This window comes from Ursus arctos, unplaced genomic scaffold, assembly GCF_023065955.2.
Source record: "Ursus arctos isolate Adak ecotype North America unplaced genomic scaffold, UrsArc2.0 scaffold_14, whole genome shotgun sequence".
In the NCBI taxonomy this organism is placed as follows: domain Eukaryota; kingdom Metazoa; phylum Chordata; class Mammalia; order Carnivora; family Ursidae; genus Ursus; species Ursus arctos.
The window spans coordinates 6,966,135-6,991,243 of record NW_026622808.1 but is presented as its reverse complement, the minus strand read 5'-3'; the positions used below and the strand labels follow the sequence as shown (position 1 = coordinate 6,991,243).

At 48.1% G+C, this 25,109-nt stretch overlaps 1 protein-coding gene across 3 annotated transcripts in view; it reads left to right on the top strand.

Moving 5' to 3' along the window:
- The window catches only part of SHISA6 (shisa family member 6), a 265,346-nt gene that overhangs the window by 104,910 nt on the left and 135,327 nt on the right, over positions 1–25,109 (top strand). For 2 of the 3 annotated variants that reach the window (XM_048227241.2, XM_048227240.2), the window contains exon 3: positions 20,613–20,708. The exons of the other annotated variant lie outside the window; for it this stretch is intronic. In XM_048227241.2, the coding sequence (XP_048083198.2) occupies positions 20,613–20,708 (96 nt within the window). The remainder of the gene's footprint in view (positions 1–20,612; positions 20,709–25,109) is intronic. 3 annotated transcript variants of the gene reach the window in all.

The following is a 25,109-nucleotide window of genomic DNA, read 5'->3' as shown; positions in this document are numbered from 1 at the left end:
GCCCAGGGGCTGTTGGCTGGCCCTTCTGTTCTCAAGTACCGAAGGGAAGAGATGGGTTTCAGTGTCTTATCCTGCCAAGTGGGTCTTACCAAATGGAAATCCTTCCAAGCTGTAAGAGCAACTGTATGCCCAGCTGTTATGCACCCCTTGGCTGATGTCTGCTGTTTTATTCCAAAACAGACCCATTGTTTTCAACACTGAAGATGAGGCTGGTCATGTGCCCCCACCTCACCCCCCTGCCCCCGTTTCCTTTTGGGCTTCCTAAGCCAAGGGGAGCCCCCGCCCCCGCCCGGGGATCATGGTTTCCACCCCTCTGTTTTGCCTCAGTCCTCAGCGGGCCACACTCGACACAGCCTCAAAGGGACAAGTCTGTCTAAGGCTCGTGAAGACAGCTTCAAACCTGCACTTTGGTTAGTTTCCTGCGGAAACTCATGACCTTGACCAACACCTGAATTACTTCAGGTAATGGACTTGAAGCATTCCATAGCTGGGTGACCTTGGGTGAGGGGTGTAAGCTCTCTGAATCTGGTTTCTCCCTGGTCACAGGGGTACAGCAGTATTGCTGAGGGCGATTAGGGAAGAGGTAGGGGTCAGAGGGTAGGGTTCCTGTTTGCTGAGCACCTCTTTGCCCCGCCTGAGCTCTGCCGCCCAGGATTTCAGTCTGGGGGATGTGGGGAGCTAAGTCAGCTTCAGTTAGTGCTCCTCCCCGACTCTCACCCTCCCCAGCCCTGTTCTTTTCCTGACTTTTCTTCAGGCAGACTACCTCCCCATTCAAGTACACCAGCACCTCCGGGCAAGAGGCAAGGCACTGGGTCCATTCCTGTTGACCAAGACCAAAGCAGTTTCACATAACTCTAGCCGTTCTCGGCCATGGTGGAGGGGCTGTGACGGCAGCTGGGGCCTGGGAAGGAGGAAGCTCAGCCCAGCGGGGTCCACACACCACAGGACCGGCTTCTTGAGCAGCCCGCACGGATTCCCCATCTTGCCTGTTGCCGTGAACTTGGTCCTCTGGGCGCTCAGAGATGCATGCGCCCCATCCAGGCAGGACTCATCACGTGGGTTGGAAGCAGGCTGCCCGAACTCCGGCTTCATCAGGCGGTGGGAAGGCAGCTGCTTCCAGCTAGCCTCCTCTGGGCTCGCTTCCGTGGTCCATCTCACTTGCGCGGAGCTGGCTCCCAGAGCTGCTGTTCAGCAGAGGCAAGCATCCTCCACAATTATTCTCTTCCCAGTCACCGCGAAAGAGCTTCCTCTCCCCACTTCAGCTGGAAGATCTTATTTAAAGTTCACACCCGAAGAGACGAGGGTGTTGATGGCTAATTTCCCCCAAAGGAGAACCAAGAGGCCTCTTCCCTTGGCTGACAGCTGTGGGGTCTGTGTTTATCTGTCTGGTCCCCGCTGGCCCCGATGCTGCCTCTGGGTGGAGGGAGGACGGCCACGGGCGAGCTGCCAACGACAGACACAGCAGCCCCCTGTTCCTTCCAGGAGTGCAAAGCACCAGCTGCCGACTCCCGTACCCCCCCCCCCCAGTGTCTCCTTGAAGTGGCCCAGCGAGGTCCTGCTGGGGGAGTGTGGGGGACAGAGACTTTTCCTTTCCTCTACATGCCATGCAGGAGTGAGGGCTGGAGAGAGAGACCGGGCGGGCTGGCGCAGGGTTCGGCCCCATCACCGGGCCATGCCGTCGGAAGGGCGGTAGCAAGACATGGAGGCTGACGGGGGAGGGGAGGCTGTGTATGCATTCTGCACTATCCCTTTCTGGTTGCTCAATTTCACCGTAACTCCCTGCCCTCAGAATGCACCCCGTTTCAAATAGAGAATATTCCCACTTATCAAAGAAATAGCTGCCCATTAAGGAAAGTTTGGAAAACACACAGAAAACTGTAGAAAATGATTCATCATCCCAGCAGGTTCCTTGGGAACAACCGAGGTATCTCTCCTCTGCCCCCCCGTGTCTCCCCTGCCTGCCCCCCCCTTTTTTTTTACGAAGGTGTCATACATGATATATTCATTATAAATCTGTTGCTCTCTTAATGTCATTTCATGAGCATTTTTCACGGCATTGAAATATTTTTCAAAAAGCAGCAGAGGATGTCTCCGTGGCATCCAGCCTTGGAAGTAACATAATTTATTCAGCCATTTCCCTGTTGATCACATTTAGCTTAATTCTAGTTTTACACTATTATAAATAATACTGTGATGATAATCATTGCACATAAATCTCTGCTGTGTGTGTAATTATTTCCCTTGGATGGATTGCTATTAAGTGGAATGACTAAGTCACAAGGTGTGCGTGTTTGAGGACTGTTCTTATATATCATCATATGGCCTTAAAGAGATACCGTTCCATTTTATTTCTTCTCTTCCGAATTGCCCGCTTATGTCCACTTCCTGTTTTTTTCCCCTAAGGAAATTCATCTCTTTATTTGTCAGCGCTTTTTTTATATATGCTGAAAATATCAACTGTTTATTTTTTTTTTAAGATTTTCTATTTATCCATGAGAGAGAGAGAGAGAGGGAGGGAGAGAGAGAGCATGAGCAGGGGGGAGGAGCAGAGGGAGAGGGAGAAGCAGACTCCCCGCTGAGCAGGGCCCCCCCAATGTGGGGCTCGATCCCAGGACCCTGGAGTGGAAGGCAGACGCTTCACTTACTGAGCCACCCAGGCGCCCCTATGAACTGTTTTAAAAAATGTTTAATTACGGTAAAATATGCACAAAATGAAATTTACCATCTTAGCCGTTTTGGAGTGTAAGGTTCGCTAGCGTTAGGTATATTCACACTGTTGCACTCTTGTCCCTGGTATCCAACTCCAGAACTTTCCCATCTTACAAAACTGAAACACTGTATCCGTTAAGCAGTAACCATGCATTTTCCTTACCCCCTAGTTCCTGGCAGCTACCACCCTACTTTCTGTGTCTATGAATCTGGTTGCTCTAGACACCTCCTATGAGTGGGATCATGCAGTATTTGCCCCCTTAGGGACTAGCTTATCTCACTCAGCATAAATGGGCTCATGTTTTATCCAGGCTGTACCAGGTGTCAAAATTTCCAGCCTTGGGCACCTGGGTGGCTCAGTCGGTGAAGCGTCTGCCTTCAGCTCAGATCATGATCCCAGGGTCATGGGATTGAGCCCCGCATCAGGCTCCCTGCTCAGCAGGGAACCTGCTTATCCCTCCCCTCCCCCCCTTTCTCTCTGTCACTATCTCTGCTCTCTATCTCAAATAAATAAATAAAATCTTAAAAAAAAAAAAGAATTTCCAGCCTTTTTGAGGCTGAATAATATCCCCTTGCACGACCGTGTTACATTTTGCTTCTCTGTTCATCCGTCAGTGGGCAACTGGGTTGCGTCTAGTTTGGGGCTATGGTGAATAACGCTGCTAGGAATGCGGGTGTGCATTCATGCTAATGTTTGACATACAGAACTCTAAAAATCCTACAAAATCTGACCCGTTATTCCTTCCTTTTATTGCTGGCTTTTCCTTATTTTGCTCTTACGTTCAGACGTGTCTTGCTCGGCCAGGATGGGGAGGATATTCACAAATCTCTTCTTCCATCATCTTAATTCGTCATATTAAATTCTAGATTATCCCTAGAACGTGTTTTGATAAATGGTGTATGTTCTTCTCAGAATGTGTTTGTTTATGAGAAACAGATCAAAATACCTCAAATAAAAGGGAGCTTTTTCAACCCCAAAGGGGGCGTCTTGTGCTGGGAACTCGGCGGAGAGCCTCTTTGGGGGGCTTCTCTCTGTACAGCAGCCTCCTCCCTCTGGACCAGGGTTTTCTGCTCATAAATGGTTTGGGAATGCACAGCCTTATGGACCGCATGTGGCTTTGGGATGTCTTGACCAGGACCCAGCTCCAACTCTGTATGACTTTATGCGTCTAAATACTCGGGGGCATTTCCAGCTCTTAAATATTCCTCAGAGAAAACACCGTTTTTTATTTCTGGCCCAGTCAGCCCTGGCCAGGAAATGGGAGAGAGTCATGTGATAGAAGAGAAACAAGGTTTTTCCAGGTGCACCCTTTTCAGGAAATTCATGTAGGGCTTCTGATGGGGCGTATGGGCTGGGTGAACAGCCTGATCCATCTGGATGAGGCAAAACTGTAGACATCAGTCTTATTTTCCCCAAATAAGTCATCAGTACTCTTTCTCTTGCTCACCGATTTGGATGCCCTCTTTCTCGTAACCTCGATTCTTAACGTTTACAAAGATCTTCCTCTTGGGTTTTCCATTCTGTTCCATTTAATTATTCTTAGGTTCGTACTGTACTGTTTTTATGATTGTAGCTTTGTCTATTATATGGTATCTGGTGCAAGTTCTCTTTCATTTCAAAATGTCTCGCTTCTCTCATACAATAATTTTTCCCAGGTAGACTTCAGACTCGACGTGTCAGCTTTTTATTTTTTTATTTCAATTTTTTATTTTTTCAGCACATGGGCTTTTTAGTTCCCATATGCATGATTCACATTTGAATTGTTTTTGAACCACAAGTGCATTAGTGTGAGGATAATTTATGTTTTCAGAACATCTTGTGTATGCACTATTTCTACTTATTTTTATTTTTAAAATATTTTTAAAGATTTTATTTATTTTTTTAAAAGATTGTTTATTTATTTATTTTTGAGAGAGCGAGACAGCATGAACACGAGCAGGGTGAGGGGCAGAGGGACCGGGAGAGGCAGACTCCATGCTGAACAGTTAGCCTGATGTGGGTGGGGCATGATCTCAGAATCCTGGGATCATGACCTAAGCTGAAGGCAGATGCTTAACCAACTGAGCCACCTAGATGCCCCTTATTTATTAATTTTAGAGAGAGAGTGAACGGGGGAGGAGCAGAGGGAGACGGACAAGCAGATTCCTCACTGAGCGCAGAGCTGGACATGGGGCTCGATCCCACGACCCCGAGATCATGACCTGAGCCAAAATCAAGCGTCAGGCCAGGCGTCCCTCTACTTATTTTTAAATAAAGATGAGTTTAATTTAACTTGGAGGCTTTTTTTGTTTTAAGCTGTCATGGAACCTAAAAACCAGATCCATCCAAGCAGAGATGGGAGGTTCAAAGTTAATCTCATCCAACACCCTGCTGAGTGAGTGAGTAAATGAGTATGTGTTCACGTCCATGAACACAGATTGGATTTTGACACCAAGGGTGTGAAAAGCTGGGATGATTGTATGGGTAACTTAGCTGGAGGCATCCAGGTGGAGGCCAAAGTAGTGGGGGAGGTTTTGCTCCTCCTCTAGCAGGGTCCTGTCCTTTGGTGGTCTCATGACAACTCAGCACTTTCCCGGGTGCACATAAAGCAGGAAGTCCCACGACTCAGATCTTGAGAGTATTAGAATGTGAACACAGACACACTGGTTTTGTTCGCTAATTAATTTGTTCATTGATGAGTTCAACAAACAATTAATGAGCACCTGCTGTGTGCCAGGCGCTGTGCTGGCTGCACGGAGGTGGTGGGGGTGGAACTCGGTCTGTGGTGTAGGCACGCTCACCACTAATAGCATGAGTACTTGAAGACGGGAAGGGAGCCGTGCTGTACGGAGCTCCGCAGTACTGTGCATATTGAGACGTGGGATCGGGTCACAGCCAGCCAAATTCAGCGGTCCTTTTCCCTCTTCATTTTATGGGGGAGAACAGACCACAAGCCACATGTGATCGATCACCTGGGGAGCTTGCCAGATGGTTGCTCGAGCCCAGACTTTTAAACACGATATTATTTCCACTTCTCTCTACTGAGCTCAAATCCTTGACCCCCATGTCCAAATCCCTTAGGTCCAGTTCTCTTGAACATGACCTCTACTCCCCTTCCCACAGATGCTTCTGCTCATTCCGCTTTCTTGCGATATAATATATCTTTATTTCTCATGGCAGCTCGGTGCTGCTGGCCGACTGCAGGCTTTGGGGTAAAATAATGTTTCCTTTGAATCCTACCTATTTATGTGACTAGCTGTGCAGTTTGGGACAAATTATTTAAAAGGAGGTGGATTTTATTTTTCTTACGTGCCATGCAGGGGTAATGAATACACCCTTTGTGAGGTGGTTTTGAAGATTCCATTAAATGAGATCTTATGTTAAAGCATGCCGTCAAGTGCCGCATCACACGTGGTGACCATCTTTATTAATAGCTGCCCTTCCCTTTGGATCAGAGGCCCCTAAACCTAGAGATTTATTACACTTCTTCTGGGTTTGGCCTGACTTCACCTTTCAGCGAAAATCATTCTTTTTACTCAACTCACCCCTTTCGAAGGGGCCGTGGGCCTTCAGCGTGTTGTCCACGGTTGCACCGAGTTTATTAGCAGAATAAGTGTCTTCGGGCGAGCCGCTGAGATGAATGTACTCAGCCTCCCTCCTGGCAAGCCCGGTGCTGCTGTCTCCCTCATTGCACACTGGGCGGCCAAAGCAAGCTCACATGCTACCACTTCATTAGAAGCAGAACTTAAGGCTCTGCTCTGATGCCTCTCCTCTCCACAGTCTTTACACCGAATCCCTTCTCCGTCCCTCCTGTGTCGCTCCAAGGGGGTGCGTTCCCTCTGTTTGAAGGAAGCCTGCTGGGCTGTTCATTATCGTGGGGTCAGCTCAAAGAACAGTTGCCTCCTCTTGGTGTTGGTATAATTGGGGTACGAATGAGAATCCATTTAGTCCAAGGGGTTAAATGCATGGGTTTTTCAAAATGGAGGTCTAACGGAAATCCTAAAATACGGCATAGGTACCAATCTTCAGGATAGAGGTCAGTAATTTTTTTAAAGATTTTATTTATTTATTTGAGAGAGAGCCACAGTGAGACAGAACACAGAGGGAGAGGGAGAAGCAGACTCACTGTTGAGCATGGAGCCCTGTGTGGGGCTTGATCCCTGGACACTGGGATCATGACCTGAGCTGAAGGTAGACGCTTCATCGACTGAGCCACCCTGGCGCCCCAAGTCAATGATTTCTTGCATGATTATCTGTCATCTCTCTATCCACCCATCCCTCCCTGCTCCCTTGTCCACATAAAAACAGAACATTTCCATCACCCCGCAAAATTCCCTGTGCCCCTTCCCGGTCTATATTTAACCTCCAGCGCTAACCACTATTCTGACTGCTGTCACCATCAGGTGGCTTTGTCTGCTCTTTTGGCGTCTTTGTCAAAAGAACTTGGTCTTGGTCTTCATATGCATACAATTCTCCTGCATGTACTCTCCTATGTCTGCCTTTTCATCTCACGTCCTATCTGTGAGAGTTATCTGTGTGTTACACTTGCCAGTGGCTCCCGCCTTGTATAGCATTTGTTTCACGAATATTCCACAGTATATTCAAGCTCGATTTGTTGAGCGTTCTGAATACTTGATTTTTTTTTTTATCACCCTTTTAAGTAAATTTGCGGTAGGCATCCTTTCACGTCTCTGCTCACATATATTCTCCCCCTCTTGGGTAAATACCCACATATGGAACTGTCAAGCACAGGAATATTTTACCTTGGGAAGAAACTACCCAAAAGTTCTTCAAGGGGCTTAATCATTTTCCATCCCCACCAGCAGTATGTGTGAATTTTACTTGCCCCACAGCCTCAGCGACATTTGGTGTGGCCGGTCTTTTGAACTTGAGCCTCTCAAGTTGGTGTTTAGTGGTGTCTTATTGTGATCAAAAGTGTTTTTTTAAAGAACATAGAAAACTTGTATTCTGAGCCCCGGGTCATCCCCTAATGAGGTGGGCGTTTAGGAGCAAGATCTCTCAATGCTCTGAGACTCCGTTTCTTCCCCTATGAAATCGTGGGAAATGGGCAGTGATTGGCATGGGATGCATGGGGTCAAGGGAGACGACTGTTCTGTGTAGCTTTCAGAGGGTCTGGAGGAGTTGAAGTGCGAGTGAGGCTGTTGAGGACAGAAGGCGGTGGTTGAGAAGGAAGGGGATGATTTCAGGAGCTAAGTCCTGGAGAAGAGGGAGGGGCATGGACGTTCACACGTCATTTCACTCACTTTACCAGCAAGGAAGACAGAGAAAGAGGGGACGGGTGTGATCTCCTGTCAACGAGAGAGTTCCTTTCTTACTGCTCCCATTTCTCCTTGGAGTATGAGGCAAGGGCAAGTTGGAGGGTATGGAGGGCAGGGGTGGGAGGTCCCAGGAGCCAGGAGAAACCCGTGAAGGATGTCCGGGAAGTGGAAGCCTGAACATTGCAGAGAAGGGGAGCAGAATTGCCAAAGCGTTGAGGTGCCATCTGAGGACTGGGGTCATTCATTCTAAGAGATACTAGTAATGATAATAGCAAACATAGAGCACTTACCGTATTCCAAGGACTGTTCTAGACTCTTAACGTAATGCTCTAAGTATTAATTAACTCCATTATCCCAAAACCCTCGTTTAGTACTGTTATTTAGTCTTATTTTACAGATGGGGAAACGGGGGCTCAGAGAGGTCAAATAATTTGCCTAAAGTCTCCCAGAGACAGAATGGCAGCTGGTCGGCTCTCTTTGCTGGTGGTTTTGCTGGGTGAGCACCGTGCGCGAGGTTGGAGGCTGGGGTGGTTATAAGGATGGACCATGGCCCCTGAATGGGCTAAGGAGGGAAGAAGTCCCAGGATGGTGATGGATGGCCTATCCGTTGGAGTCTGGCAGGAAACAGATGGCCCTCTTAAAAAGGGTAATTTGAGAACAGTTTAGCAAAAGCTTCATTAAAAGGAAGGAGATAGGGTTTAAGGAACCCGTAAGGAGGGGTGCAGTGTTTTGGACAAGTCACAGCAGCAGAGCAGTCCACTGCAGGGCTGAGGGGATGAGGGGAGCAGGGATGGAACGAGGAGGGAGTGCTCTGTGGAGAGGAACTTCTGCAGCCGGTCCATGGAGGGACCTGGAGTCTCCTCTCACACTCCTCCTGCTCTCCTCTCCCAGGGCTGCCTCCCCCTGGCCAACACTTCATGCAATTCATAGAGGTCAGAGGGAGGCCCTGCCCCCTCCAAGTTCAAACTCCAGCCTTGGGGACCCCCACAGAAGGAGCAGGGCCTGTGGGGAAGGTACTTAGCCAGGCAGTCCTGAGGAGGGTCCTACTCTGTCCCCTTCCCCCCTCCCCCACTGCAGATCAATGGAGAAGACCAAGTGTCTGAGAGAAGAGGGCAGGGTAGGGTAGCAGAGGGCCGGACCTGCCTTTGACAGGGGTCCTCTGGCTCCCCCTCCCCCTGAAAATCTGGCAAGAGAGGAGACTGGAGACTGATCAGAGTAAATCAAGCTCCCAGTGAGGCACCCCCCTCTCCCCATCGTGCCCATAACAATCATGGCGGCCCTGAGTCTTTCCCTGGGACCCAGAGTGGGCAGTCTTGCTTCACCCGCAGAAGGAAACATCTGAGCAGAGTCGCACATGACATTAATTCCATAAACTCTGAGGCAACGCTAATGCCCTGTGCCCAACGTTCACTATTTTGTTTCTCATCTCCTATTTTGCCAAACATGGCAACTGAGAGCTAACCCCAGATCAGTGTGAAAAAGCCCGAGATTTGAATATGAACCTTCTCTCATTGATAGCTTCTCAGAGATCACGTCATAGTCTACAAATTAAATTGCCTTCCCATTAAGGGTGAAAGCATGACAAAAGATGACAGCCCTTAAAATTCTTCCATCTCCCATTTTTAAAAAAATTTTTATTTAGCTGTCTTAGAAGGGTCTCTCTTAGGTGTTTTGGGGGAGGTAGGACCCTTGGAGCAGGTGCTGGCAGCATGGCTCTCCTAGAAGCTTGGTAGCATGAAAGGAACCCCTAGTCTGCACGTGACAGAGAATTTAGGTTCTGTCCTAAGTCACAGGCTAGCCCCTCTGTGATTGTGTATTTTCAACCTCTCTGGGGCTGTTTATTCATCTGCAAAATGGAGATAATATTTTCCTCAAGTATAATAGATAATAAAAGGTGTTCATTGCTAATGTCTCCATGGAAAGGTACCCGGTGAAATTATATAAGACGGTAGAGGTTTTCAGCATTCTTTCGTTCATCCCCACCCGTTTGGATGCTCTCATAGGAGACTCAGTGGGTTGGGTTTTTTTCCTTTTTTTGCAAAAGATGAGGAGAGGCAAGAAACAGGAGGAAAGAAGGTCTCAGGCGCCCTGTGCCCTGGGGCTACCCCACTGTATGTCTGCAAGGCGATAACAAGAGGGGATTTGACCAATTCACAGATTCCTACCTTGACTCCTGTCCTAATGTCCTCAGACTTGGGGGCCAAGGAAAGTCTTTCCTCGCTGTGGTGACGCCTCCATCCTTGTCTCCACTCACATTCTCTCTTCAGGACTCTTGGCCAGGGTCCTGCTCTCAGGAATGAGCCCGAACTGAAACAGGGATCGCAGTTAGTGGCGGGGATTTGGTTAGACTCCGGGCATCTTTCCAAGGGGATCACAGCCAGCTCATCTGAGGAGAAAATAAATGGCGCACTGGGGTCCCCTGAAATAGAAACCAACCTCTGCACCGTTTCCCGGGGCACGGGGGAGGCTGTGGGCTGCCTGGTGCATTAGGGAAGGCTCTGCTGTGAAGATGGAGAGTGTGGTCACAGCAGCAGCTGGTGACCTTGGGCTGTCTGTGTTCCCTCCCCAGCTCCAGTTTCCTCGTCTGCAAATATCGAGGCTAGAGAAGGTGCCCTTGAGAACTCCTTCATTTGGAACATTCCCTGATTCTATCTTACTGGCCAGGAGGAGGGGGGGGGGAGGAGGAGGGTTTAGCCCTCCCCAAATCTCTGAAGATTAATGTCACCATCGAGTAATCCTCTCTCTCTTGTCCCCTTGGTAAATAATTAGGATGCACTGGGGGTGTGGTTTTCAGACTTTTATTTTTGAGCCATATAATGCTTTCTGAAACAAGAAATCTTACCCCGAAGCCTGTGTGAGATACAGAAGACCACAGCAGAACTCCGCTCTTGCAGTGGATAAGGTTGACCTAGAGTTTGCCCTTGGCCACAGCTGGAGATCTTTATAGAGGACATCTTCTTCCTCTTTTTGTTTGTTTGTTCATTTTGGTTTCAAACACAAAGTACAAGTTTTCTTAAATCCAAACCGACAAAACTGAGGGTTCAGGGACATTAATTTGAATTGAGAAGGGGGTTGGTTTAGGAATGACATTCTGGAGGATTGGCCCCGAGTGGGATGGTTATCAAGATGTATTTGAGGTTATGCTCCCCACCCCACCCTGCCTGTGACCCTGATCTCTCTGATGGCAGCCTCTCTGCTTTCCTCGAGCAGAATGATAGGATGAAGAGCGCCATCTTGAAAGTCAAGAGTTGAGGGTTGGGTATCCCAAAACCATTGACCTGTGTGACCTTGAGAATGCCCCTACTCATCCTCTCTGGGTTCCCGTTGCCTTCTGCATCACAGAAGTGTTGGTTCAGTGTGGGATTGCTGCCCCTGAGCCCTCACAGCTGGGGACACGTGGCCTCAACCATCCCCAGGTCGCCCAGCTACCAAGTCTGCAGAGGGGAGACGCCAGAGGGCAGATCCGTGGCATTGCCAGATTATTCACCAACAGCCCTGCTAACTCCACAGACTCTGGAGGAGACAGTCCCCATGCGCTTGTGAGAGCAAGCACTAGAATTGACACATAAAATAAAACATTCCCAGTAGCTGCTCTCGAGAGAGTTTTAGACTAGTAAATAGTCACTGTCAGTGCAAAACGCAATTAGACCCGGCCTGCTCCCCCCCTCCGTTTACCTTGGTGGAGCGAGCTCAGAGCAGCCTCGTTCCCTTAGCAAAACATGACTGCATGAAGGAACCCAGGCCCTCCCAGCTCCCAGCCCCCTCCCCTTTGTGGAGACATGGGTGTGAGCTCTTGGGAACCCGAAGGAGCTTTGGGGTTTCTCCGGGAAAGAGCCCTTAAGCAAGATAGCAAGGGCCAGGCGCTGTCCAGCTCCTTCTGCTCTTAGCTCTTTCTGGGCTGAGGTCAGCTTGGGGCAGACGCAGAGTAAGCAGACCCCACGGAGTTCCCTGCGTGGAAAAGAGGAAAGACGGTAGTCTTGATGAGAATAGCAACCCCATTTATTGAGGCTTATTGGTGGGGAGTATTAGGCGAAACGATCTATACCCGGGATCTCATCTAATCCTCGCCACCCTCCTGCCAGGTGGGTATTAGAATCCGTGTTTGATAAATGCCTTGTCATTTACACAAGGAGAAGTGGCTCCTCTCACTTCCTGGCCCTTGTACTGCTTTTGATAAAATGACATTTATTAGAGTTTTTTTTTCCCCACATAAAGAAGTACAAAGACAAAAACAAAGACTAGCCCATGATCCCACTCCCTAATCCCAGATGAACTCGGTAAATAGTACAAAAATAAAAAATAACACATAGACGTGTGTAGAAAGTTCAGACAGTTAGAGAAAGTAATAAAACTCCAAGGCGAACACCTCCCTTCCTTCCTCCCAGGACCTCTCCCCAAAGGAAAGGACCTTTTAGTAGTGTGCGAGCGTAATTATTTGCAGAAAAAAAAATACCATTCTTAGCAACCGTCCTACTCGCAATGGGTCTGTACGTATCCTCTCTGTATTGTTTTCATTCTTGTTTGTGTAAAAAGGATCCTACTGAACATTGCTCTGCACCTTGATTTTTTTTTTAATTTGGTCTTGGAGATTTCCCACATCTGCACATATGGTCCGACCTCATTCATGGATGCTGGGTTTCTTAGCTGCCCATTGCCAGAAACTACTGCAGTCAATGCCACACTGTCTGGCCTGGTTCCTATGTTACGGGAAGATTCGAAGGCACATATGTAGGGCAGATTCCTAGCAGGGAGAGGCCAGGTCAAAGGGTTGTCCTTCAGATAGACACCACTAATTTCTGCTCTCCACCAGCCGCAATGAGAGAGCCCATCCTCCTGGCCCTGGGTGTCATGGAAGGCTTAAGTTCTGCCAAATTGATTAGGCTTTTTTTTTTTTTTTAAGATTTATTATTTACTTGAGAGAGAGAAAGAGTATGGGGAGGGGAAGGGGCAGTGGGAGAAGGAGAGAGAGAATCTCAAGCAGATTCCCTGAGCGTGGAGCCCAACGCGGGGCTCGATCTCACGACCCTGAGATCATGACCCAAGCCGAAACCAAGAGTCGGGGATGCTTAACTGACTGAGCCACCCACGTGCCCCAAAATCGATTCGTTTTTTAGAGAGATCCTTTCAATTTTGACTTGCATTTCCTTAATTGTGGCTCAAGGTTAATCGTATTTGTTACATATCCACTGGCCTTCCAAAAAAACCTTTTCTTTTTTCCCTGGGGGATGTAATTACCTATTCCTATATCCCCTGTGCACTTTTTTAGGGTTTTTTTATTATTATTATTATTATTGGTATGAATGAGCGTTGTGGAGGTAGACAAAGAGAAAGGTCCTTTCTCACGTGTACTGAACATATTTTCCCTGGGTTCACCATGTGTTTTGATTTCTGTCTCTGTCACGTTTTTCCACCGAGAAGTTCAGCAGGGAAGTGGCTGCAGAGCAGGGCCCTCGTACCATTTCGGCTTTTCAGAGACCAGCTCCCAGTCTGTTCTGAGTACATGCTGTGCATTTCAAGCAGGCTCCAAAGCTGGAGAGCCGCTGCTCTGACCACGGAAGCTGCTTTTGGTTTTATTTCATCACCATAACGTACTTTTATCACCCCCTTTGCGTAGCAGATTTTCCAGGGCAAATCCAGTACCACTTAACTTTCTTGCTGTCAGTAAAACCAATTGGTTAAATGTTACAAATGTGTAATCTGATTTACTGATCTTTTCTTAATGAATTTGGGGATTTGGGTACTGCTTAAAGATGATAAATAAATAGGTCTGTGGTTTTCGAAATTCTATGGGGTTACTTCTTGCTTGATGGATTTTGTCATTGGGCACCTCACCCCTCCCCCAAGAAGAACTCGAGGGTATTTTAGTCTCTGAGTTCTTAAAACTGAAGACTCTTTGTTTCCTTTATTGTTGAGGGACAATTTGGTGTTGAATACAATATTTGGGTTACAGTTTCTTAACTAAAAACTAGCCATCCATCCATCCATCCATCCATCCATCCATCTATCCATCTCTCCATCCATCCATCCATCCATCCATCCATCCATCCATCTCTCCATCTATCCATCTCTCCATCCATCCATCCATCCATCCATCCATCCATCCATCTCTCCATCTATCCATCTCTCCATCCATCCATCCATCCATCCATCCATCCATCTATCCACCTATCCCTCCATCCATCTATGCATCCCTCCCTCCCTCCTTCTCCCTATCCATCCATCCATCCATCCATCCATCCATCCATCCATCCATCATCTATGCATTCATCTATCATCTAATAAAATAAAGAATTATTTAACAGTGAATGATGTCCCCAGCCATCCAGCATAGGAAATAAAACACCAGAGCACCTCATCTACCCTTCCTTTCTCAATTACGTTTCACTCCCTATCTCTGGAAGTATTTGTTTTGAAGTATTTATCATTTCCCTGAGTCTCTTTGTTCTTCTATTAATACTACATTTGCACGTATCCTGAAACAATCTAGAGTATTGCATAGCCTGTTCTATAACTCTCTCTAGATGATGGCATCCTGTTTTTCCTCGCTTTGCTCAGTATACTCAGCATTATAATGGACCGTCCTCCATGTTGCTCCTTAGAGCTCTGGTTCATTCCATTTGGACTGTCGTATAAGATTACATCATAGGAGTATGGCACTATTTATCACTTGTTCTCTTGGTAGGAATATAGAGCCCCCTCATTTGTCTTTGTTGCAAACAATACCCATAGGAACATGCTCGAGCGTACCTCCTTGTGCGCATGTGTGAGGATTTATCTACCGGAAGGGGAATTGCTGTTTCTACTGTATATCCGTCTTCCAGTTTCCAAAGCGTTTGTACCAATTTACACTCCCAGCGGAAACGTGCCAACGTTCTCATTCCTGCTTACCTGTGTCCGTAGTGTCAGGCATTTTCACTCCCCCAGTCTGCTGGGTATGAAATGATATCTCATTATGGCTTTCATTTGAATTTCCCTGATTACTTGTGAGGTTGAACACCACTACATGCGAATCTGCCCCTTGGGTCTTCTTCTCCGCTGTGATTTGCCAGTTCATCTCTTTGGCCGGCGTTTTCTGTCGTGTTCTTTTACCCTCTCATTAACTTGAAGTTCTTTATGGGCCTTGGATAGGAATGTAAATATATGTTATTCCAGCCTTTGACTTACAGTTTCGTGATGGCTTTTGACGCCTCCTGGTTTAAAAACGCTCACTCGTTGCCTCTTTATTCTGTGCCTTTTGCTCCTCGTCTTAAAATCCTTCCCCACTTTGAGACCATGAACGGATTACCCACCGTTCTTTTCTGGCAGATTTAAGGTTCGATTTTTCACTTAGGTCGTTAGCCCCCTTTGAACTGATCTTTGTGTATATATTTCTTTCTTTCTTTCTTTCTTTCTTTCTTTCTTTCTTTCTTTCTTCTTTCTTTCTTTCTTTCTTTCTTTTTCTTTCTTTCTTTCTTTCTTTCTTTCTTTCTCTTTCTTCTTTCTTTCTTTCTTTCTTTCTCTTTCTTTCTTCTTTCTTTCTTTCTTTCTTTCTTTCTTTCTTTCTTTCTTTCTTTCTTTCTTTGTATTTCGGTATGTGTATTTTCCCCAGTTCTACATCTGTGAAATGAAAAGTCTGATATTTTTCTCCCCCCTTGGAACTTTTTTCCTCTTCTTCTTTCTTTTCGTGGTTTTCAATGAGTTTTGGAGGAATGGAATCAAAATATCTGTACTCAAAAATATTAGCGAGCTTCCCATTATTCTCAGTGCCTTCTGGAAAGTCTCCAAATCCTTCGAAAGGTTGATTTGCTTCCCCCCCCACACACACACTTTTTAAAGTGTTTTACGAAGAAGGCATTTTCCTTTATTTTTACAGATTATTTATTTCCTTCCTTCCTTACTTTATATTTTTAAAAGGCGTTTCACCAGAGTGTATCTAGATTTTGGTCCCTTCTAAGGCACAGTGTGGTGCTTGATCTTGCCTCTCGTCTTTGGATCTAAAGACTAAAGTCTTTCCATCTGCTCAGGAAAAAAAAAAAGAAGAAATCTATTAACTTTTAATCACTGCTTCTGAATTGTCCCTTCTGTGTTTCTTCTGGGAATACTGTTGGAAATTGATAGAAACGCCCAGAATCGTCCTCTCTGTCTCTTCTCTCTCATTGTCGCCGTCTCTTTGTCCTCTTCCCCACCGAGTGTCCGTCACATCCCTCTCGTTGGGATTTATTGTGCTGATTTCCTTCAGGATGCATTCTCTTGGCTGTATTTGCAAACCCAGGCTGTATTTGCAAACCATCCTGGTAAGGGTCTTTCTCTCCCTTGACTGTTGATCTAATTTCACAGATGCAAACCGCTCTTACATCTTAACTGAAATCACCATTCAGATATTACCTCCCTTCCCCGCCCTGTTTCTTGCAGCAAATCTCTTTTACAGAAAAACTTGCCCTGTAGTCACTTGGAGTCGCTGCCTCGCCAGAGCCCCCAGCCTTGAGTTGACTCCAGGAACTGAGCCTCAGACCTCTCTTTAGCTCTCAGTGCCTCCTGCTGGGGAACCCGTTGAACTTGAGCCTCAGTGCTGGCCCTGTGACTTTGGACTTCCGGATGCTGGTGACGGTGAGAGAGCAGTGGCAGAATTAAGGGTAGAGCGTCCCCCCAGGTGCTGCCTTGCACAGTTGGGGTTCAACAGGTGGTTGGACAGGTTGGAAGGATGTTCTCGCTTACCTCTGCTGGGAGCTCGGCTGGACGTGTGGCTGTTCCCCTGGAAATGCTCTGTCTCTTGGTCGGAGCACTGTTTGGCTTCCTGCCTCAATGTCAGGCAGAAGGGTATAGACTTAGGGTGGTGGCTGCCGGACAGAGAAGGGCATAATTCTTTGTGCTATATCTAAAGAATCCTGAGATACCCCTTCATAGCACACATCTCTCCAACTGCCGGACCGCACGCACCGCCAGGGCAGAGAGGAGACATAGACTCCCTCTCTTCGCCCCACCCACCTGCTCAGGGCTTTGCTTTTACTGATCCTTCTCGTCATGCTGCCCTTGCTCATGTTACACCCTTCCTCTGGCGGGAACAGAGAACGCGAGTCCTTCTGCACCTTGACCTCTTAGCATTGGCCCTCGATCCAGCTCAAGAGGGACCTGTCGGTCGTTCTCACGCAGTGGTTCATAAAGTGTGGTCCCTGGACCTGGGGCCCTCAGCGGCATCACCTAGCAACTTGTCAGACATGGAACTTACCTCCAACCTAGTACATCAGGAGTTCTGGGGCTGGGGCCCAGCTGTCCAGTGAGCACTCAAGAGAGGAGCTGAAGCTCTCACCCTGCCTTCTCCCACTCAGCGTCACGGGCAGCTTTCCCAACACGAGCATCCTGAGAGATGCCTTTGAAAAACGTCGGTGCTCCCTGGACAGGCGGTGCTCATTGACAGGTCCCTAGACTTGGTGTTCATGCTTCGTTTTCATGCCACGTAACTCAGTATTTTCCAAGCCGATTTGACCATAGAATTCTTTATTCCGGCCACCTGCTCTTGGTCTTGACCCCTCGGCATATCTTACCTTAACCCAACTCAGAACCTCACTGTGGGGTGAGGTGGCTTGCGTCAGAGTTGTACAAAGATGGCAGGGCTTGGGGATTTACCGCTGACTAACTCCGGGAACTTGGGGAACGTGACTTTTTCACAAGGCTCTTGTGGGGAGGACATGGAGCGAGGTGTGCATGATGGAAGGGACATGTGGTTTGGAGTGAGAGCAGCTGGAAGCTACCATTGGCTCGGTCATCTTCCCCTGGCTTCCATTTTTCCAGCGGTAAATGGGGGCATCGTAATGTAATAGACAACATGTGTATGCAGTCGTGATTAAAATTGTAAGCTAATAGTCTATGTGAAAAATCTCTGTAAACTGCTTTATGCTATAAAATGTTTGCTACTTTGATGTCAAAACAAAACCAAAAAAAAAAAAAAAAACCCAAAACCACCCCTTAGGCCATGTGTTCAGAGGCTCTGTCTGTCTGCCTGGTGCGTAGTAGGTGATCAGAAAGCCGGCGTTGCTCGTTAAACAAAGCAGAGCCCCGAGGCACTAGGGCAATGCTCGGTCCCGAGGGACCTTGTTCCAGCTGACAGATAAGAATGATTTGTAAGAGCACGGGCCCTGTTTCTGCTCCATCTTCCCCGGTATTGATTTGTTTATCAAAAATTTTATTTATAAAAGAGCACAAAAATAAACCAGCCCCAATTCCGCAGGAAGCATTGCGGGTTCGGAATTAATGAGGTCCAAATTTATGACAGTTCTGAACTGTGACTTCCTTCTCCTGCCCTGCCATTGTTGGGGGTGGGGTGGGGAGAGAGTGACCGTGTTACAGGACAGGGGTCCCTCTCTCCCTGCAGCGCAGCCCTCCACACACCCCTTCCCCCGACCCCTTCATCCCTGTTGGAGATGTATTTCTCCAGGTGCTAGAGGTGGCTTCTGGAGCTGTGACATGGCTCAGGATACGGGCAGACGCCTCTTAGCTCCAGTAATTCTGTTCTGCCACATTCTGGGTCGGGACCGTGGTAGTTTATAGCCAGAGAGCTCCTCGTGGAAGGCTGTGCGCCCTGAGGAGTGAGTGTCTCTTCCAGGGTGGAGGGCATGACAGAAATAGTGACAGCATTCTCTCAAGTTCTTCATGTGCGAGGACAGCGGTTCTCAGAGCTTGGTCCCTGGAACCGACAGCGTCAGCATTACCAGGTGACCTGATAGAAATGCAAAATCTTGAGCTCTGGTCCCAGATCTCCTGAATCAGAAATTCTGGGAGTGGGGCCGGCAGTCCGTTTAAACACGCCCTCTTGGTTTTTCCGATGCACACTCAGCTTTGAGGACTCGATGTGGGAGTAGGAAGAAGGAACTGGGAGGGAAGGAAGGGAGGACTCTGGAAGGCATAACGTATTAGATCATGGGGGGTGCCAAGCATTTGGACCCCAAGGGTCCAACAAATGTTCCTTGAACCCAGCTGGATAAACTGAACCTAGGTTCTCTCTCCATTTACCCTAGGGCAATGGTTCTGTTTCCTGCTGGCACCTTAGAATCAGCTAGAGAGTTCTTAAAAATACCATTGCCTAAGCTCAGACCCTCATCAACAGAATCAGAATCCCTGGAGTTGTGTCTGGACTTTTGCATTTTTCGAAGCTTCTAGGTGGTTCCAGTATGCACCTGTGTTTGAGATGTACCAATGCAGAGGGCGCCCTGTTAAGAAAAGATGCAATTCGGGTTGTCTTCATGTTTACCGTACATTTCTTTTTCATTAGCAATTTATTTTACTTATTTATATTATAAAAAAGACATACTTACTAAAGGAAAAAAAACTTGGAAAATATGGAAGCATTGAAAGGAGAGAAGAAATAGACACGAGTTCTAATTAGCTGAAGGCGCTGGCACTGTTTTCACTGGCAAGTGAATGTGTTTTCTTTCCATCTTTTTTTTAATGCTCTGGTTTGACTTCTTTACAGCGTTGTGGTCATATATAATATGGCATTTCCCATCTACTTTTTTTTTTTTTAAAGAGGGCGGGGGCGGAAGGGGAGAGAGAGAGAGAATCTCAAGCAGTCTCCATGCCCAGCGCGGAGCCCGACGTAGGGCTCGATCTCATGACCCTGAGAATCGTGACCTGAGCCAAAACCAAGAGTCAGACTGCATGACCCAGGCGCCCCATTTTCTGAGCACTTTTTAACTTAACCTTACATCTTGGGTAATTCTGCAAGCTGGCTTACTTCTAAGTAGTTTTTAATGCACTCTTGGAGCAACAGGACAAAAATACGGCTTTTCTCCATTTTCCTATGTCTATGCCTCAGGATGGCATTTAGGGAGCCCTTTTTCCTTTACCGTACCTGTATTTCAGGAGCATTGTGAAATCCCATTTCAACGTCAGAGGCCGGATATTACTCTCTTTCTCTTTGAATTTCTTCTCCCAGGGCCCTCGGCCACTGTCACCTTTCCCCAGACCAGCCCCACGGGTAGATGGCTACGTGAGGCTGACAAGGGAAAGATCTTACTGCAGAAAGTCAAGAGGGGAAAGCAGTAAATATTTCCCGGTGTTTCACCATCACCATTCCGCCCGCCCGCTTTGGCTGACGCTGGATCTCTCCTAAGCCACGAGGCCGTCGGTCCGTAGGGTGTGGTGGGATTTATAAAGTGGCCTATAGACAGGGCAGCCCCGGCCGGACAGAGCCCGGCCTCCATGCTCTGGAAAGAAAGAACACAAATGAGTGAGGCAAGCTGGAAGAAGCCAGGACAATGGACAGGATGTGGGGGCAAATACACCGATGTTCCGGTATGCTCGGTCAGAAATGCCAAAATCAAGCCACGTGTACCTCTTTCCCCTCTGCTTTCTATGTATCCTTTCCAGAACTTTTGTCTTTGTTGTGCAATTACATATATATATATGCACATATATATACACACATGTACCTGTATATATACTTGATATATATACTTTTATATAGACAGTATATATATTTGTAATATATATTATATGATATGTGTTTATAAAATAATCTATATATTTTTTCTTGACGGCTTCCACCTCCTGCCTTAGCTGCCGGCTTGCCACAGACGTCCTCACTCCGGCCTGCTGAGCGGGATCTGCAGCGGTCGCCTTATTGTTGCTGCTATGAGTCTCCTAGATAACTCTGCCCCGTCTTCTTGCAGGACATTATGGGAAGGAGGCTTACCGAAGTGGAGGACCCGATCTCCATAACTTCATCTCCTCTGGATTTGTCACATTAGGAAGAGGACACACGAAGGGTACAGTGGAAACCATTTTTTACTAACACACGCAGGGTGCCTAGGGAGCCCCGCTCTGAAACGCGAAGATGATTCGGAGGCCAGAGGCTTGGCCGGGACAGGGAGAAGCAGGGGTGGTGGTACTACGGCAGCCGGTCCCGGTGACATACGTGGCTTCTGACAGGTCGCAGGTGGGACGTTAGAGGGCCATAGACTTGCCAGAGACATCCGTCCTGCCCCCCGCAACCCCCCGGCGAGGAGCGGGACCCAGAGGCCAGGGCCCCCTGCGGGAGGGACCACAGGCAGCGTGGTGGGAAACCCTGCCCATGGACGGGGCACCGTGTGCAAAGGGTGTGTGTTCTCCTCTCGGCTCTTACCCCTTTTCCGTTTGAAAGCCACATTTTATAAACCGATGTCAATGTTCTGTACCGTGGGTTTCGGAGCCAGCGTGCATGTTCAAGAGTTTCAGTGTCCTAAGTGTGTCTATGTGAACTCTCTGTGGTATGGACCCAAAGGTAGAGGTTACGCAGACCTTGAAGCCTCAAGACGAACGCTCACGTGGCCTTTCTGCTGAGTTGCTTTATGCCCTAGCTGACAGCTTGCAGAACATCTGAGCAGGGGGGGGCGGGTATGGAATCCTCGATTCTGCCTTTTGTTCAAACAGAGTCCTCCTAGTGTTGTGAGCATTCTGTCATTTCAAGAGTCACTGGATCCCTGACTCCTCTGATTACCTTCCTAACACCTGTGTACTGTTATAGACCAACTGTGAATTCTATTGTAGGGAAGCTGTATCCCTGTCTGCCTCTGAAATATGTGTCTGTGTTAAGTGTGAGCGACCAAGGAACTTTGCAATTTTTTCTTACATTCCATGCAACTACTTTTTAAATTCCCTGTGTGATGTTTGTTCATCCTATAGAGAAAAAATATATCTATATCTATATCTGTATCTGTGTATGTATTTTCTGTTGTGTCTCTTTGTGTCTAAATAAAGTTTATTGAGGATACAGGTGGCATTTGTGGCTGCTCGAAGTTGCAGAATCAAACTGGGACCAGAAGGGGGGTTGGGCTGCACGGTGAACCAGCAAAAGACACAGTCTTAGTCATACCCATATCTGCTCAAAGCTAGGATGGCCAGCCCCCACCCCCACGTCATCTGCTCTGCGATAATTACCTGTCGGTCTGCAACAAATTACACAGATCTGAAATGTCGCATTTCGAAACAATACCGAACAGATGTATCACCTCGCATCATTTCGGCAGGTCAGGAATTCGGGAGCAGCTGAGCTGAATGCTTCTGGGTCGGGGTCTCTCATGAGGTTCCGTCAACACTGTAGCAGGGCTGCATCATCTGAAGGCTTGACTGGGGTGGAGGACCTGTTTCCAAGCTCATTCACGCACATCGTGCTGGCTGTTGGCGGGAAGCCTCCGTTCCCCCTCCCTGCCCCTGCCCCACAGTGTTCTCTCCCTGGGCCGCTTGCGTGTCCTCCCTTTGTGGTGGCGGGGCTTCCCCAGAGTGGGCGATCCAAGGAAAAGAAAGAAAGCGGCCCAAATGTCTTTTACGACCAAGCCCGTTGGCGACGCGCTGTTATTTTCTCAATATCTCATTGGTGCCACAAGTGAGCTTTATTCCAGATGGGAGGGGACTACACAAGGGCGGTAATATCAGGTGCCAGGGATCCCTGGGGGCCATTTGGAGGTTGGCTACCACTCTCTTACAGCCCACGGGGCCGAGTGACAGATCTGAATTTTTCAGACAGAACATGGCAGCTTTTACCAAGCCCTCTCAACTGCAGCAGTTTCCACCCTTACCCCTACCCCTTGCTGGTGGTCCGACGGAAACACCAAACAGATCAATCTAAAGAACTCTTTACATATATATAATATAATAATATTAATTATATATATATATTATAAATGTTAGGGCTTTGGGTTCCTACATTCATTCAACAAATATTGCACAAGGCCTGCTCGGCACTAATCAATATTCAGAAGTAAACAAAATGGAATGTGCTTTTGTGAAACTCCTATTCCACTGGGGAAGCAGAGAAAATAAATGCTTGACGATGCGAGCAAGGGGAAAACCTCAGGCAGGTGCGAGGCAGGGAGCCACTCTTGTCAGGAAAGCAGCTTAGATGAGGCGATAATTGGCCAGAGACCCGCATCCCAGGCAGAGGCAATAGGAGGGCGGCCCTGAGGTATGATCTTTCTTGTGGCGTCAGAAGTAGGAAGGGGGCTAGTGTGAAGAAAGCAGGGCAGGGAAGGACGAGAATAGGAGGACATGGGACCCGAGCCTGAGGGGAGCCAGATCGTGCATTTATCAGGCGGTGGACACCAGGCGGCTTCCAGAGGAACTAGATAGACCTCCATCAGAGCGACATAAAGGCGATTCTCTATCCCTCCCTGTTCTTTGGGTCACTGTCATCTGGGAGGCTCTACCCCGCCGCAGGTGTAAGGCTTTACTATGTCTCCTGCTGATTTCCCTGGTATTAGCTTGTCCACGTCTCGTGCAGCCCTCCTGCGTGTGCATGGCCCACCCCCTGCCCCCCACATCCTCTTTATCATTCCCTTCCTCTCATGGCCTCTGAAACCTCCTCTCTCCCCCAGGAATGTACCCTGGGTAGCTTTTCCTATTGAGATAATAACTAAAGTTTCATGAGCGAGGAGACTGAGGCTGGGGGAGGAGCTTTAGACACAGGGATCTCCTTCTCATACCAGAATTCTTTCTCTCTGCACAGCCCGGATCTCTGGGAAAGGGCCGAGCTCCATCCTCCCTTCCTTCAGAGCAACCCAAGTTCAGCTCTGAGTGGTACCTATAAGCAGAGCGGGCCCCGTGGAAATACGCCATGGGCAGGGAACCCCCCAGGGACGTCGAACATGGGGCCATTGTTCATCACACGTGTTTCGTGCCCTTCCTTTTCTTTTTCTGTTTATTTCTTTCTGCTTCACCTCTACTGCCTGTCGGATACCTCTGCCTTTATTCCCATTTTCTCTTTTTCCTGCGTTGGCGTTAAGCCTTGTGGTAGCCCCCATGTGGCCCCACCGTGATGCTCAGAAATGACGGGGTACCTAACTCCTGCTTTATAAGGTCATACCGTTGCCCCGCCAGCCTCCCTCACTGAATCTCACATGTATTTCTAGCAGACTCTGATTATCTGAGAATCGAGTGCTGACAGTCCCTCTTCTAAACGGCTTGGGGAACCTTCTTTGGATGCTTGGATGCCGCCAGCCCTGTCTGCCATTTCAAAGGCTCCCTCAGGCACCCTGGGGAAAGAAGTTCACTCTGGCTTCAGTGGTGGCTCGTCCAGATTCAGAGAGTTGGGGGTGAGGACGCTTTAGAATGAGACTAACAGGTCCACAGGTAATTAAACCTTCTGAGACAAAGCCTAACCAAGGGAATGTTCTTTGGTTAATGGGATTGTGAGGGTGAGACATTACAAGAACCGGAATTCTGACCCTGGGGGGCTTCATAACCACCAAAGCCCCCTGTTCCGTCTCCATCCTGTTAGGAGACCCCATATTTTAGCTTAGGAGGCCACATAGCCATTAGTCAGCCTCCAAGGGTAAATGGAAGTCAAGTTCAGGGAGGGTGTTGATCAGAGTGACCATGAGTGTGGACCAAGTTCCCCTACTCCGTTTTCTCTGTTCATTAGATAGGATTACCCAGACCCCCCCGTGTAGGACCCCAGAGCAGTCTTGAGGGAACAGAGCATCCCCCAGGCTGCCACGATGGAAACTCAATGATAAAGGCTCCTATGCGCTGAGCACTTACTATGTACCAGCATTTCGACACATGCTGTCTCCTTTTCACCTTTATGACGGCCCCGTGGGAGAGCGCTTGTCATCCCCGTTTTGCTGGGGAAAAACTCAAAGTAGAGCAGTTGAGTAATTTGCATGAGTACCGTTTCATTCCAAATCCAGGCCCGTTTCCAAAGCTTATGCTCCCAACCACTGCACAGCCTGCGGGGGGTGGAGGGAGGAGCCGGGGCCGCGAAGGGCAGGGGTTCCACGGGACGCACACATAGTGAGCACTCAGGAGCCAGACGCCCACGTTTTTGCAGGACAGGAAGTCACATGAAAAGAAAATGGACCAGGAGTGGGACACCACCCCCAGATGAGCAAGGGCTGTCCTTCCAGAAAGGAAGCTCAGTCTGTCCAGATACGTTTTCAGGGTGCGTCTAAAGGCACACACTTACAGAGACCCTATTCTATCTCAACATTTTGGTTAAAGTCTTGGTCGGACTGGCTGTTTTTGAGTCGGGTCAAGAGAGCTGGGAAGATTCTTTCCAGAATCTTCCATATGTCAGTAACATTAATTCCAGGGATCTCCACCGGTGGATCCCAGACCGGGCCAGAGAGAGTCCTTATGGGCAGCGAGTGGTGACAGCAAAGCTCGCGTGGTTACTGTGGCTGTCTTCTGCACTT